Consider the following 11,506-nt stretch of genomic DNA (forward strand, 5'->3'; position numbering starts at 1 on the left):
CCGAGCTCCGGCCCGCATCGTCCTCCAGCTGGTGCCGCTGGGATTGGGGGTGAGGTGGTGGTGCAACAAGGCCCCCCAGGCTGTCCTTCCTTCAGCCCCCTTCCTGGGAGACTGAGGTGTGTCTCGGGATGGTGAGAAGCCACAGTGTGGTGCCAGGTGGGCGTCCCTCAGAACAGCCCCCACATCTCAATACGTCCTTGGTCGGTTTTAGCTGTTGCCCAGGAACCAACCCCAGTGGCAGCTGTAGGCAGCAGTGTTGGTTGCCCACCCATCATCCCCTTCGCCCTCTGCCTCCACCTCAAGGCTGGGTGATCAACAGGCTGGACTGGGGGGGCTTGGCGTACCTGTCCCTTGGGTGGGGCCTGTGAGGGGCTGGGGGTCTGCTCCCAGCCTCGCCCCTCCCTTGCAGTAAATTTAGCTGCAGGAAGGAACTAGGCCTTTCCAACCCTCCAAGGTTGAATTTCGACCCCTACACACACACAAAGATACGCGAAGTCCTACCCCAGGACCTGAGAGTGGGGCCTTCTTGGGAAACAGTGTGCACAGAGGCACTCAAGTTAAAATGAGGTCAGAGGGTGGGCCCTGATCCAGTGTGACTAGTGTCCTCGTAAACGGGAAATTAGGACACAGACACGCACAGAGGGAAGATAATGTGAAGACCCAGCACTGTGACCACAGAGGACTGGAGTGGTGCAGCCACCAGCCAAGGAACGTGGCCGGCCGGCAGAGCGCCGGAATCTGGGCGAGGCCAGGGGGGACCCCCTGCAGGTTTCAGGGGGTACACAGCCCTGCTGACGTCTGGCCTCCAGAAGTGTGGGAGAATGAGTTCCCATTGTCCTCAGCCACCCAGTGGGTGGGCCCTGGTTGCGGCAGCCGCAGGACACTGAGAGCAGCTCTGCAGGGCTCCCAGTTTTCCGACTCGGGGGTCCTGGATCACAGGGGGGATCCTCTCCACCAAGTATTTTCTTTCCTTCGCCTTCAGCCACCCAGGCATCGCCCGAGCTCATAAAGACACAAGGGGTCTGTCTTAATGCCTGGCTGGACGCTGTACCAAATGTTAAAGACGCTGACGACCTAACATAGGAGACATTTATTTTCACGCCCATGGCAGTTCAGGGTCTGGCAGCTGATCTCCCCCCTACGGCTCTGCTGCCCCCTGGGTTCCAGGCGTCCCTGCCTCCAGCGGGCAGATGGGAGCGTGCAGAGGGCAGGCCTGCTGCGTAACTCGTTGCCACGGTCGGGAGGGACGCACAGCACTTTCACTCCCTTATGTCAGTGAGAACCAGCCCCAGGCCTCTCAGCTTCCAGAAAAGCCTCCCACTATGGAGGGGCCGCGAGTGCTGGGGGCCTCACCCAGCCACTCTTCCTGTTTGGGTTTTGTTTTGTTTTTTAATGGTCTCCAAAATCACTATCTTTGGCAGGCACGTGGTCAGAGGCTAAGAGAAACAGGCAACAGTTGGCCACTGCCCGGCACCTTGATACAGGGACCACAGCTCCTCCCTGGGGCTGGGGCTCCTCAGTCCTCTCCTGACCTCCGGCCAAGGCCACGGGTTCGTCTTGTCTGGCAGCACCCACTCCTGGGCCCCGTTTGTTTTCAGCCTGGACCTCAGGTGGTAAAAACAGAAGCCCGAGGCAGACTGGCTTAAGGGAGGCCCGAGGGAAGGGACGTTGGCTCCACGAGCACGTCTCCAGAGACACGGACCTAACAGTGTCCCGAGGCCCCAAGGGGCTCTCCGCGGCGGCTGCTTGTGCAGGCTCTCCCTGCTGTTGGAAAGCATCTCCCAGCAGGTCCAGGTTCATCCCCCCAGCTTAGCCACGCCGGGGTTGGAGAACAGCCTCTGTCCTGACAGCTCCTGTCCATCACAGGCGCGCTCTGCCCTGCAGCCTGTGAAGCAGCCGCTGGCCAGGGGTGTTGGGGTGCCGCGCCCAGCCTTGGAGCCAAGGCACAGGAGGTCAGTCCCCCACCAGGTCGCATAGCCTGAGGGTGGGTGCCTTCGCAGCGCTCTTGGCTCCCTCTGGGTTGTCCCCTCAGCCCTCAGGGCCTTGGCTCAGAGGTCACGCCCTCGACCTTGGGGCACACAGGGTAGGTTAAGTGTGGGTCCTCGCTCCCCCACAAGACTGGGCCTGCCACAGCCCTGAGTGTGTGGCTCTTTGACCAATGAGGAGCGGGAAGCTGCCTGGAGGAGTGACACACGCATCCTAGGTCTCTGTCCCACTGGTGGAAGAGGAAGGTGGGGAGCTGGGCAGGCAGAGTCCAGCCCTGGGGAAAGCCACAGCTCGGCCTGGCTCTAGCTCCGACTCTGTATGGCCTACACATGCCCCCTCTCTGCGCCTCAACTTCCCTGTCTTTGTCAAAGGGTTCATCAGGTGGCCCTTAAGTGGCCCTGGAGTGACTCGTAAGGCAGGCACCCCTGGATAGTGACTTGTCTGCCCGCCCCACTGGCTAAGGTGCCATTGAGGCCTAATTAACCCATTATGGGGGGGTGGAGCCACCCCGAGAGTGGAACGGCCCGCTGAGGTCACCGGGGACACCACCCTCGGAAATGCCAGCTCCTGCCCTGCCCACAGAGGGACAGGCTAGGGCATGGGGACAAGGACCCAATGCCCTGAGGCCTGGGTGCTCTCCATTGCCTGAGTCAACTGCACATCCGTTCTTCATCTCCCCTGCCTGGTGGCCTCGCCCGCCGCCCCCACAGCCCCTCCTGCCACCAAGGATGCCAGCTGAGGCTGAGCAACTCCCTGGGGCTGAAGCGGGCTTGGCAGGACGGGGCAGCCTGGTTCCCAGCGCTCGCTGAGCCGGGGAGACCGCGGCACGAAGACCACTGGGGGCTTTCACACCTTGATTTATTGCACTTGAACCCTGAGTTCCTCACTGGGCCTTCTGTGTGGTTTTTAGACCGGGTACTGACACACTGCCGTGCTCCTGGTGGCTGCTGCCAGCAGCTTTCTCCAGCTCACAGGTTCACCTGGGGAATGTGGCCACAACAGGTTGCAGTCTGTGGACCTTGGGCCCCATCTACCCTCATCTGGGGGAACAGAGCTGTGGCCTCCTGCTGGCCCCCAAGTCCTCCATTCAAGGCCCACCTGGGTTGGATTCCCCCTGAGGGAGGGGCGCTCAGGCCATGGTCCTTGGCTTGCCCCCGTGTGCCCGGTCCCGGGGGTGGCGGGCTTCGTTGCCTTGTGCAGGGGCGTGCCCTGCAGTGTGGCCTGACACAGCCGCCCGAGGGGAGTTGGCTCCAGTGGTGGCGTGGGGGTCGTCGCCAGCATGGGACTTGGGCGGCTCAGGCGGCTTGAGCGCGCTGACAGCCCGGATGAGGCCCATGCGGCGGCGGATGGAGTGGTCCAGGTTGACGGTGCAGCGCAGCAGGCTCTGCGCCTCCCTCACCGTGAAGGGGAAGTCGGCGCCCAGGAAGCGCTCGAAAAGTTCGGGGTCGCCGTCCAGGTCGAGCACGTTCTGCAACGCCTTGGTCATAGTGTGCAGCTCGCAGCTGTTGTCGCAGAACACGTCCCAGAGGCGCGCGCTGGCCTCGGGCGCGCCCCCGGCCTGCTGCCGGTCCTCCAGGCACTGCAGCGCCCAGCTGAGGCGGCACGGCCACTGGTTGGCCAGCACGACCCACGCCACGGCCTGGCGCGGCGTGGGGCCCCCGAAGCTGCCCTGCTGCTGCTGCAGCAGGCGCACGGTGATGGGCACGGTGTTGACGATGCGCCGCATGGACACCACGTTGTCGGGCACGTACTCGTAGAGGCAGTCGCGCTCGTCGTGCAGGCAGAAGAGAGCCTCCTGGATGCGGCGCGCCGCCTCGGCGTCGATGCGGCCCTGCGCGCGCTCGCCCCCCGCCTGCGTCTCCCCCTCCAGGAGCTCCTCGCCCTCGCCGCCCGCGCCCCCGCACGGCGGCCGCAGCTTGCGCGTCAGCTCGCGGTAGAGCAGGTCGTCGCGGCTCTGCACGGCGTCGTGCAGGAACCGCAGCTTGGTGCGGCGGCCCATGATGGGCACGGAGAAGGGCAGCGTGACGGTGCGGTTGAGGAAGAGGTAGCCGTTGTCGGCCGTGCCCTTCATGGAGCCGGCGTTCTCCAGGCACGCGGCCAGGATGCTGGGGTCCACCACCAGGATGAAGATGAAGGGCGCGTGGCTGTCGGACAGCAGCGTGTTCATGGCGTTGAGCACGCCCACCACGCGCTCAGGGTAGCACGTGTCCAGCCCGGTGACCTCGAGCACGACGCGCAGCCGGCGCCGCTGGTAGATCTCCAGGAAGCACAGGAAGTCGGTGAGCAGCTCCACCTCCTTCTTCACCTCGCACATGAAGCCCAGCTGGCTGCCGAACTTCTCGCGCGACACCAGCCGCTCGATCTTCTTGCGCTGGCTCACGAACAGGTGCTTGCCCACCGAGTACACGGCCATGAGCAGCCCCGAGCCCGACAGCGTGGTGGCCGCGCCGCCGAACACGCGCAGCAGGCTGGCGCCGCCGTGGCCCGGCGCGCGGGCGCCCACCGACAGGTAGAGCAGGCCCACCCCCAGGCACAGCGCGGCCAGCAGCGCCAGCAGCGCCAGGCACACGCGGAGCCGGCAGTGCCACTCGCGCTGGCAGAGGCCCGGCGACGTGCCCGGCTTGTTGCCCAGCACCGAGTACACGCTGAAGGGCAGCGCGCCGTAGTGGTGGCGGATGCCCTCGCACAGCGTGGTCACCAGGCCGGCCCACAGCTTGTCGGTGCCCGCGTACTGCCAGGCGCTGAAGCGGATGAACAGGAACTTCACGTTCTTGCGCCGCAGGTGCACCTCGGTGATGACAGGCCGCAGGAACACCAGGTACCACAGCAGCTGCGGGAAGCCCCAGCCGCGCACCGACCGCGGCCGCCACTGCACGCGCCGCAGCTCCTCGGCCTCGCGCTGCTCCGCCTCCTGCTGCATCAGCGCTGCGGGGGGGGGGGGGGGGCGGGGACCGCGTGAGCGGCGGGCGCGGGGGGCGGGGCCTGGATCTGAGCCCGGGAGCCGGGGCAGGGGCGCCAGGAGACGCCAGGAGCCGGGCTTGGGGGCTTGGACCGAAGAGGTCTGAGGGCGAGGCCGAGGGTCGGGGTGGGCAGAAGTCGGGGAGAGAGGGGGCGGGGAAGGCTGTGAGGGATTAAAGGATGCACGCGAGGTGCTGAGGAAGAGAAGTGAGGGGCAGCTAGGGTGTCACAGCCCTGGTCTGAGATTCCTGGCTTCCTGGTCCTCCTCCTCCTCAGGCAGCTCTCAGCTCAGCCCGTCTCCTCCTCCAGGAAGCCCTCCCTGATCCCCAGGCCCTGCCCACTCCGGGTCGTCACTGTCTGGGGACAGGTCTGTCTCCTGCGCCAGACCGTGAGTCCAGGAAGGGCAGGTCCCTGGTTATCTTGGTTACCCGGCGGCCCCTGGGCACGCAGGAAGTGCTGGGGGAACGTCTGAAGGATGGGACCTGAGAGGTTGGAGCAGGATGTGCCTGCTCGGAGGTCGGTGAAGGAGTGAGTGGGCAGGCGTGGGAGTCAGCGGGCACAGAGGAGCTCCTGCGCTGTTTCCTTGTTCCTTACAGCCTAATCTTTCCCCTCCCATGATCCCGTCTGTAGTTGACAACAAAGGGCAGACGTGGGCTTCTTTAGCAGATGCTCAGCAGGGCTCGCACACGGAAATGAGTCACCTCCAGCCCCCTGGCCACCACTGCGGCTGGGGTCTGAGCTCTGGCAGGGTTTGAACCAGGTCCGCCCAGCTGTGGAACCTGGCCAGGTTTCAGCTCCTGTCCTCAGTGAACATCTCTCTGTTGGGGGTCTTGTGGGGGCCAGGGCCAGGGCTGAGGAGAAGAAATGGGTCCCAGGGGGCACAGAGGACAGTAGGGACTTGGCAGGAGCTGGCAGCCTCGGTGAGGAACCTGGTCTTTCTCCCAAGGGTGCTGGGGAGCCATAGAAGGCTTTTGAGCAGGGGAAGGACAGGGCCAGATCTGTATCTTCGAAAGATTCCTTGAAGTGGTTTTGGTGGGGGTGGGGGGTGACACCGGAGGCCAGGAGGCCAGAGAGGAAACTGGAGCAGGGACCCGGGGTCGGAGGCCGGGGGCGGGGGGAGGGACCTGGTTAATGCTGACTTTTGGGCACCTGGACTGGGGCAGCCTGGCCTCAGGGGCGAGCTGGTCTTGGAGAAGCCCGGGGCTGGGAGGGACAGAGGCCTCAGTCCCTTCCTCCCCCTCCCCCAGCGCACGCCGATCCTCACCAGTGATCTTGTCCAGCATCATGTGCAGGCGGCAGCCGAAGGAGGCGTAGAAACCCACCGTCACGGGGACAGGCACGTGGCAGAGGGTCTTGGCCAGGCAGCTGCAGTAGACGTCATCCTCTGTCAGGATATCTGGGGGCCGGGGTTGGGGAGGGGGTGGAGGTGGGGAAATGGAGTCAGTGAGGCTGCCTGGGCTCCACCCTCCTCCCCGTCTGCCCTCCAGAGCACCCCCTCAGCCCCTCCCTGCACCGGCTCTCCCCTCCCTGACTCCCCGAGGTGACTCCCGGTCAAGCCTCGGATGAAGGGAAGTTTCTGCGGCTGCCGGCAGCCCCCTGTTCCAGGGCCAGCTGTGCCCTCCTGACCTCCAGGGGGAGCTGAGCCCCAGATCCGCCAGGTAAAGACTGGGAGGCTCCCCCGCCAGGCCCCCACCCAGAGGCCTGTGGGAACTTGGCTGCCCTGGCCCTAGGTCACTAGGCTCAGCCACCAGCCCGTGATTGACCTGGGAAAGTCCCATAGCTTTTCTTGGGACTCGAGGCTCTCAGATGCTTGAGACACCACTTTCCACGCTAGGAAGTTGCACGTGTCAGCTCCCGCCTGCCCTGCTAGCCTGGCTCCAGTGTGAACAGCCACCACAGGATCCTCTCAGCTCCCGCCACCCTCACCTGGACCTCTCTCCCTCTGCATGACCCCATGCCCACGAGTCACGAATCCTGCCCGAGCCCAGGCAGACCTGCCTTCTGGTCCTGCCCCACCACGTCCCCCTGTTTTCTCCGCGTGACCCGGGCAGAGCAATGCCTCTGGAAGGCCTAGTCCCCTCTTCTGGAGGGTGGGATGCCAAAGGGTCTGACCAGGGGCGGCCCTCGGTCAATGCCACGTTCCAGAATGGCCGTTTAGGGCATAGATCCCCGCTTAAGTCCCGCACCATGCACCATGCGCAGGCACTACCATGTCTACTCTGCAGAGGGCGCCCTGCCCCGGGGCCCCACTGAGCACCACTCCCTGGGGGGCACCGGGCCAGCCTCACAGTGTGTGATGGGGATGTCACGCCCACTTTCCCAGAGGCCTCATGGGCTGCAGGATCCAGCCCTTATCCACCGAGGGCCGGCCCTAGGCCTGGGGGCACAGCCGGGAGGGCAGGAGGAGGACTGGGGACAAGGTGGGCTGAGGCGGTGGCCCCGGTGGAGCTGACCTGCTCACTGGGGGACTTCACCTGGTTCAGCCTCTACTTCCCTGTGTGTGAAATGGGCTTATGTGGCCCGGAGGCTCCAGAGCAGGGCTGTGTGCCGACCTGGAGCCGGAGTCCCTGCTCAGCTGTGGCTCTGCTTTCCACCCAGACCTGGAAACCGGCCATGTGTCCCCACCTCCGCTGCCACCTCTCTGGTCAGGCCACCAGCACCTCCTACCCGCACTCCTGCTTCCCACCCTTGCCTCCCATGGTCCATTCCTGCTGCATCCCCACTCAGCTCCCGGCCCTGCCTGCCGCCCTCTCCCGCTCACTCCCTCCGCTCCAGCCACACTGACCCCCTCGCTGTCCTTGAACAGGCCACCTCAGTCTGCCTTTGCTGATGCTGCTGCCCCTTCCTTGGGAGAACCGCCCCATCTTTGCTTATCTGTCGCCTTAAACGAGGCCTCGCCTGATGACCCTATTTAATTTGTAAGCCCCAGTGCTCCCTACCTCCTCTCCCTGCTTTGTCTTTCCCCAACGTGATTATCACCCAGGGACACACTTTTACACTTTCCCTGCTTGTTTGCCATCCCTGTCTCCCCCCACTGCCCGTAGAACATGAGCTCCATGAGGGCAGCCATCTGTCAGCCCTGCACCCTGCTGCCCGCCCCACGAGAAGACAGCTTGGCACCCACTGCAGGCGTCCAGTACTCAGTCGGGGAATGAATGAATGAATGAATGGGGTGCGTGGGTCTCTCTCTTCGCTGTGCTGCTCTCTCCATCCCCCAGGCCGCTCCCTACCTCTTGCTCTCTTGCCCCGTCTCCCCCACACCAGAGCTAGCCAGCAAGCTGGCGCTTGTCACCCCTGCCCAAGTCCTCCGTGGCCTGCTGGGCCAGAGAGGGAGGGCTGGGAAGAGAGAAAGCAGAGCCAGGGTGTCAGTGGAGGGAGACTGCCGGGCTCCGGGCACAGGCCTGGCCCGGAAGCCTTGCATCCCAACAGGTGACACAGAGGCGGCCCCCCTCCCCGAGGCCCAGGGTCAGGGACGAGCGCCCGCCCAGACACGGCCCAGAGCCAGGGGTGAGGAGGGCAGGCCCCAGGCCCGGGTGGGCAGAGAGGCAGCAGGCACAGAGCCAGGGAGACTGGGTGAGCACCGGAGCTGTAGGAGGTGAAGAGGCCGAAGGCTGGTGGGGCAGGCAGGGGCCGGGCGGCAGAGGGCCGGCTGGGCTGCAGGAGGGCGCCGGCGGTAGAGCGCAGGCCGGGGCTGCTGCTGGCCGTGGCGGGTGCCGCGGTGGCTGAGGTGGTGGGCGCGGGGGGCAGCTGGGGGGCGCTGGCCGGTCCCATGGGGGCAGTGGCGGTTGCAGGCGGCCCCTTCTGGGCCCCGTGAACCGGGCAGAGCCGCTGCCGCAGGGGGCTGGGAGGTGGAGGCTGGGGCTGCCACTGCTGCTGCTGCAGGATGGGGGGCAGGGGGGCCCTGACACAGCCCTCCTGGCTGTGGTAGGCCAGCTGCCAGCGCACCTTGGGGGGTGGCCGGCAGGGCCTGTGGGCTCCAGGGGCCGCTGGGTCACAGCACCTCTGGTGACAGCATCCTGGAAGGAAGGAAGTGGGGTGACTGGGCCTGGGTCCTGGCCCCTGGAGGGCACTGGCAGGAAGCAGGCCAGGTCTTCAGGTGGAGGCTGGGGCTGATCCCTCAGCTGAGGCCCAGAGAAGTCAGAGAAAAAACGAGGAGGGGTGGGGGGCGGCGGGGCTCTGTGCTTTCCCATGGGTGGGGGAACAGGTGCAGGGGCTGGAGAGGGGCAATGCCCTGGCCACCCCAAAGTCCTCAGTCCTTGGGGGGGGTCCCCACGGGGGTGGACTGAGAGGGATCCATCGGGAGCTGACCTGGTTGGTCTACAGGAGGCTGGAGCGATGGGAGGTGGCCGTGGAGAGGGGACAGGGTGGGGACTGGGAAGAAGGAGGGTGGGCCCGAGCCCAGAAGGCTGAATCGGCCCTAATGGGAGGTAACTGCCCCCTCCCCACCCCGAGCACCCGCCATCACAGCCTCACTCATACACACTCAGTAGGGGGGGGCTCCCTCTCCCACCCCTCCTTCCCACCACACTGCTCCCCCCAGAGTGGGGGGCAGTCTCCGCATGCCTGGCAATTTGCAGCAGGGGAACTCTTCCCACACTGGGGGAAGCGGCAGGCCAGCTGGGCATCCCCAGCCCAGGCTCCCACCTTTGGCCCCCCACAGGCCTGTAGTCCCCCCCCTGCCTGTGACCTCTGTGCAGAAGCCTCTGTGGGGGTCCTGGTGATGCTTCCTTCCTGAGGTTCTCTTTCCACTCCCCCATCCACTCAGCAGCCCCCACTCACAGGCCTCTCCCCACCAGGAACCCCCCAAACTGAACCCCTACCTTTTTGGTGCCCCAACTCCGGGTCCAAGAAGTAGCACTCGGTGGGGGTACCGGGGGGCAGGGCACCCTTGGCAAAGTGGACCGTGTAATGCTTGTGCATGGTGGTGGGGGGCCTGCTGGGGGGAGGGAGAGAGTGGGCTCAGCACCCAGCCCCCTCGAGCACCAGCGGCAGAGAGCCCACCCCCAGGACGGCTCCCTGTGACCTGGGACAGTGAGAGACCGTGTCCACCAGCTTGGGGTCCTGGCGAGACCCCAGTAAAAGGGAGAGGTTGGGAGGGAGGACGGATGAAGGATGGAGAGCGGCTGTGGGGGTCGGGGGCTGATTTGAGGTGGGTGAGACGGACTGTTTAGGAGCGCCTGGGAGTTCCTAAGAGGCCAGGACAATGGGGTGCTGAGCCGATGTGGGCTGGGGTACCGTGGGAGCCAGCAGGTGGCTGGGTAAAATTCGGGGGGATTAGGTATTGGGGGGATGCGCCGTGGGAGGGGAGGGCTGGTGCCGTTTGAAGGGACGTGAAAGCAGCACGCTGGGAGCCGGGGGCAGCGAGCAACGGAGTGGCTGAAATTTCAGGGCTGGGGATATTCGGGGACTGAATGAGGGGATGGAGGGAGGGGAATTCTGGGGGAGCAAATGGAATCGATGGTGCAATTTGGGGAGAGGCTCAGCGAACTCGGGGTGAGATGGGTGCACTGGGTTTAAAACGCAAAGAGCCAAGAGCAGAAGGGAGGAAAGGATGCTGTCCGGAGGGCGGGACAAGTGAGGCCGAGGGGCAGGGGAAACTCAGGGGGTGAGGGTCTGGGCTCAGTGGGGGCGGGGGATCCGGCGTGTGGCCCCTGCAAGCCGCCCTCCCCCCCGGCCTGGGGTCCCCCGTACCTGATGGCAGCCTCGCGGCCCCAGCTCCCTGCCGGCTGAGCTGCTGTACCTGTCCTCCGCTGTCAGCGCAGGCCCGACTGCTGAGGCCCCGGAGCTGGGAGTCGAGCTGCCCGACCGGTTTGCCCGTCCTGTCCCCGCCCCTTCCCCAGAAAGCCCGCCCTGTCCTGTCCCGTGCTCTGCTCTCGAGGACTGGGGGCTGCACCCCGGGTAAGGGATGGGGATGGTCGGGCGGGAGCTGCCGGAAGGTCTACGGGGCCAGCCCCTGGGCACTTCTGCGGTGGGAGGGCAGGAAGCTGGGATGCAGATGAAGAGCCCAGGATCGAGAGAACAAACAGTACCTGGTTCAGATGCCAGCTCCTCCAGGGCCCAGCTGTGTGACCTTGGGCAAGTGACTTCACCTGTCTGAGCCTCAGCTTCCTCATTGCTGAGCAGGCCGGTGTCGAGGCCCGCCTCTCAGAGTTGTCAGGAGTCTGCTGAGCATAGGCTGGCACTGGGCAGCGACAGCGGTGGCACCTGCCGGGCTGACTGACCCACTTGCTAGGCTGCTCTAGATGCTTCACGTGTCACGACAACGACACACACGATGAACGCTTCCCAGGAGTCACGCACAGTGGCCACGCTTTTCCTGCAGTAGCCCCGTCCTTCCTCGCCCTGCCCCCGTGCCAGGGGTGATGCCCACTTTGCAGATGAGAGACCGAGGCCCGGAAAGGTGTGGTCCTTCGCACCAGGTCACGGGGAGGCAGAGCGGGGCTCTGGAACAGGGAGTGGTGGTGCTCTGCCCGCTGCCAGCTGAGTGTGTGTAGGGGGCTACCTGCAGACCTCCTTGCAGAGGTGAGGGCAGGGAGGCGGCCTCCGCTCTGCAGGGTCCTGT

At 65.4% G+C, this 11,506-nt stretch overlaps 1 protein-coding gene across 3 annotated transcripts; it reads right to left on the reverse strand.

Moving 5' to 3' along the window:
* Positions 1-1,071: 1,071 nt before the first annotated feature.
* NKPD1 (NTPase KAP family P-loop domain containing 1) lies at positions 1,072-10,759 on the reverse strand. Of its 3 annotated transcripts, XM_070632936.1 has the most exons (5): positions 10,636-10,759; positions 9,765-9,880; positions 8,526-8,960; positions 6,209-6,340; positions 1,072-4,911 (listed from the first exon to the last, which is right to left on the reverse strand). In XM_070632936.1, the coding sequence occupies exons 2-5, from the start codon at positions 9,862-9,864 to the stop codon at positions 3,116-3,118; spliced, it is 2,463 nt and encodes an 820-aa protein (XP_070489037.1). In that variant the 5' UTR covers positions 9,865-9,880; positions 10,636-10,759; the 3' UTR covers positions 1,072-3,115. The 3 variants fall into 3 exon arrangements, with proteins under 3 accessions (XP_070489037.1, XP_070489038.1, XP_070489040.1); XM_070632937.1 differs by lacking the exon at positions 8,526-8,960; XM_070632939.1 differs by lacking the exons at positions 8,526-8,960; positions 10,636-10,759 and having other exon boundaries at positions 9,765-9,991.
* Between the last annotated feature and the right edge of the window lie 747 nt (positions 10,760-11,506).

Source organism: Equus przewalskii, chromosome 9 (genome assembly GCF_037783145.1).
Source record: "Equus przewalskii isolate Varuska chromosome 9, EquPr2, whole genome shotgun sequence".
In the NCBI taxonomy this organism is placed as follows: Eukaryota; Metazoa; Chordata; class Mammalia; order Perissodactyla; family Equidae; genus Equus; species Equus przewalskii.

Bases quoted from the DNA above. Each gene is read 5' to 3' on its own strand.
- NKPD1 (XM_070632936.1), bottom strand. From the start codon at position 9,864: ATGCACAAGCATTACACGGTCCACTTTGCCAAGGGTGCCCTGCCCCCC. The intron at 8,961-9,764 runs GTAGGGGTTCAG...CCTTCCTTCCAG, and splicing joins GGAGTTGGGGCACCAAAAAG to GATGCTGTCACCAGAGGTGC. The intron at 4,912-6,208 runs GTGAGGATCGGC...CCCCCCCCGCAG, and splicing joins GATGCTGGACAAGATCACTG to CGCTGATGCAGCAGGAGGCG.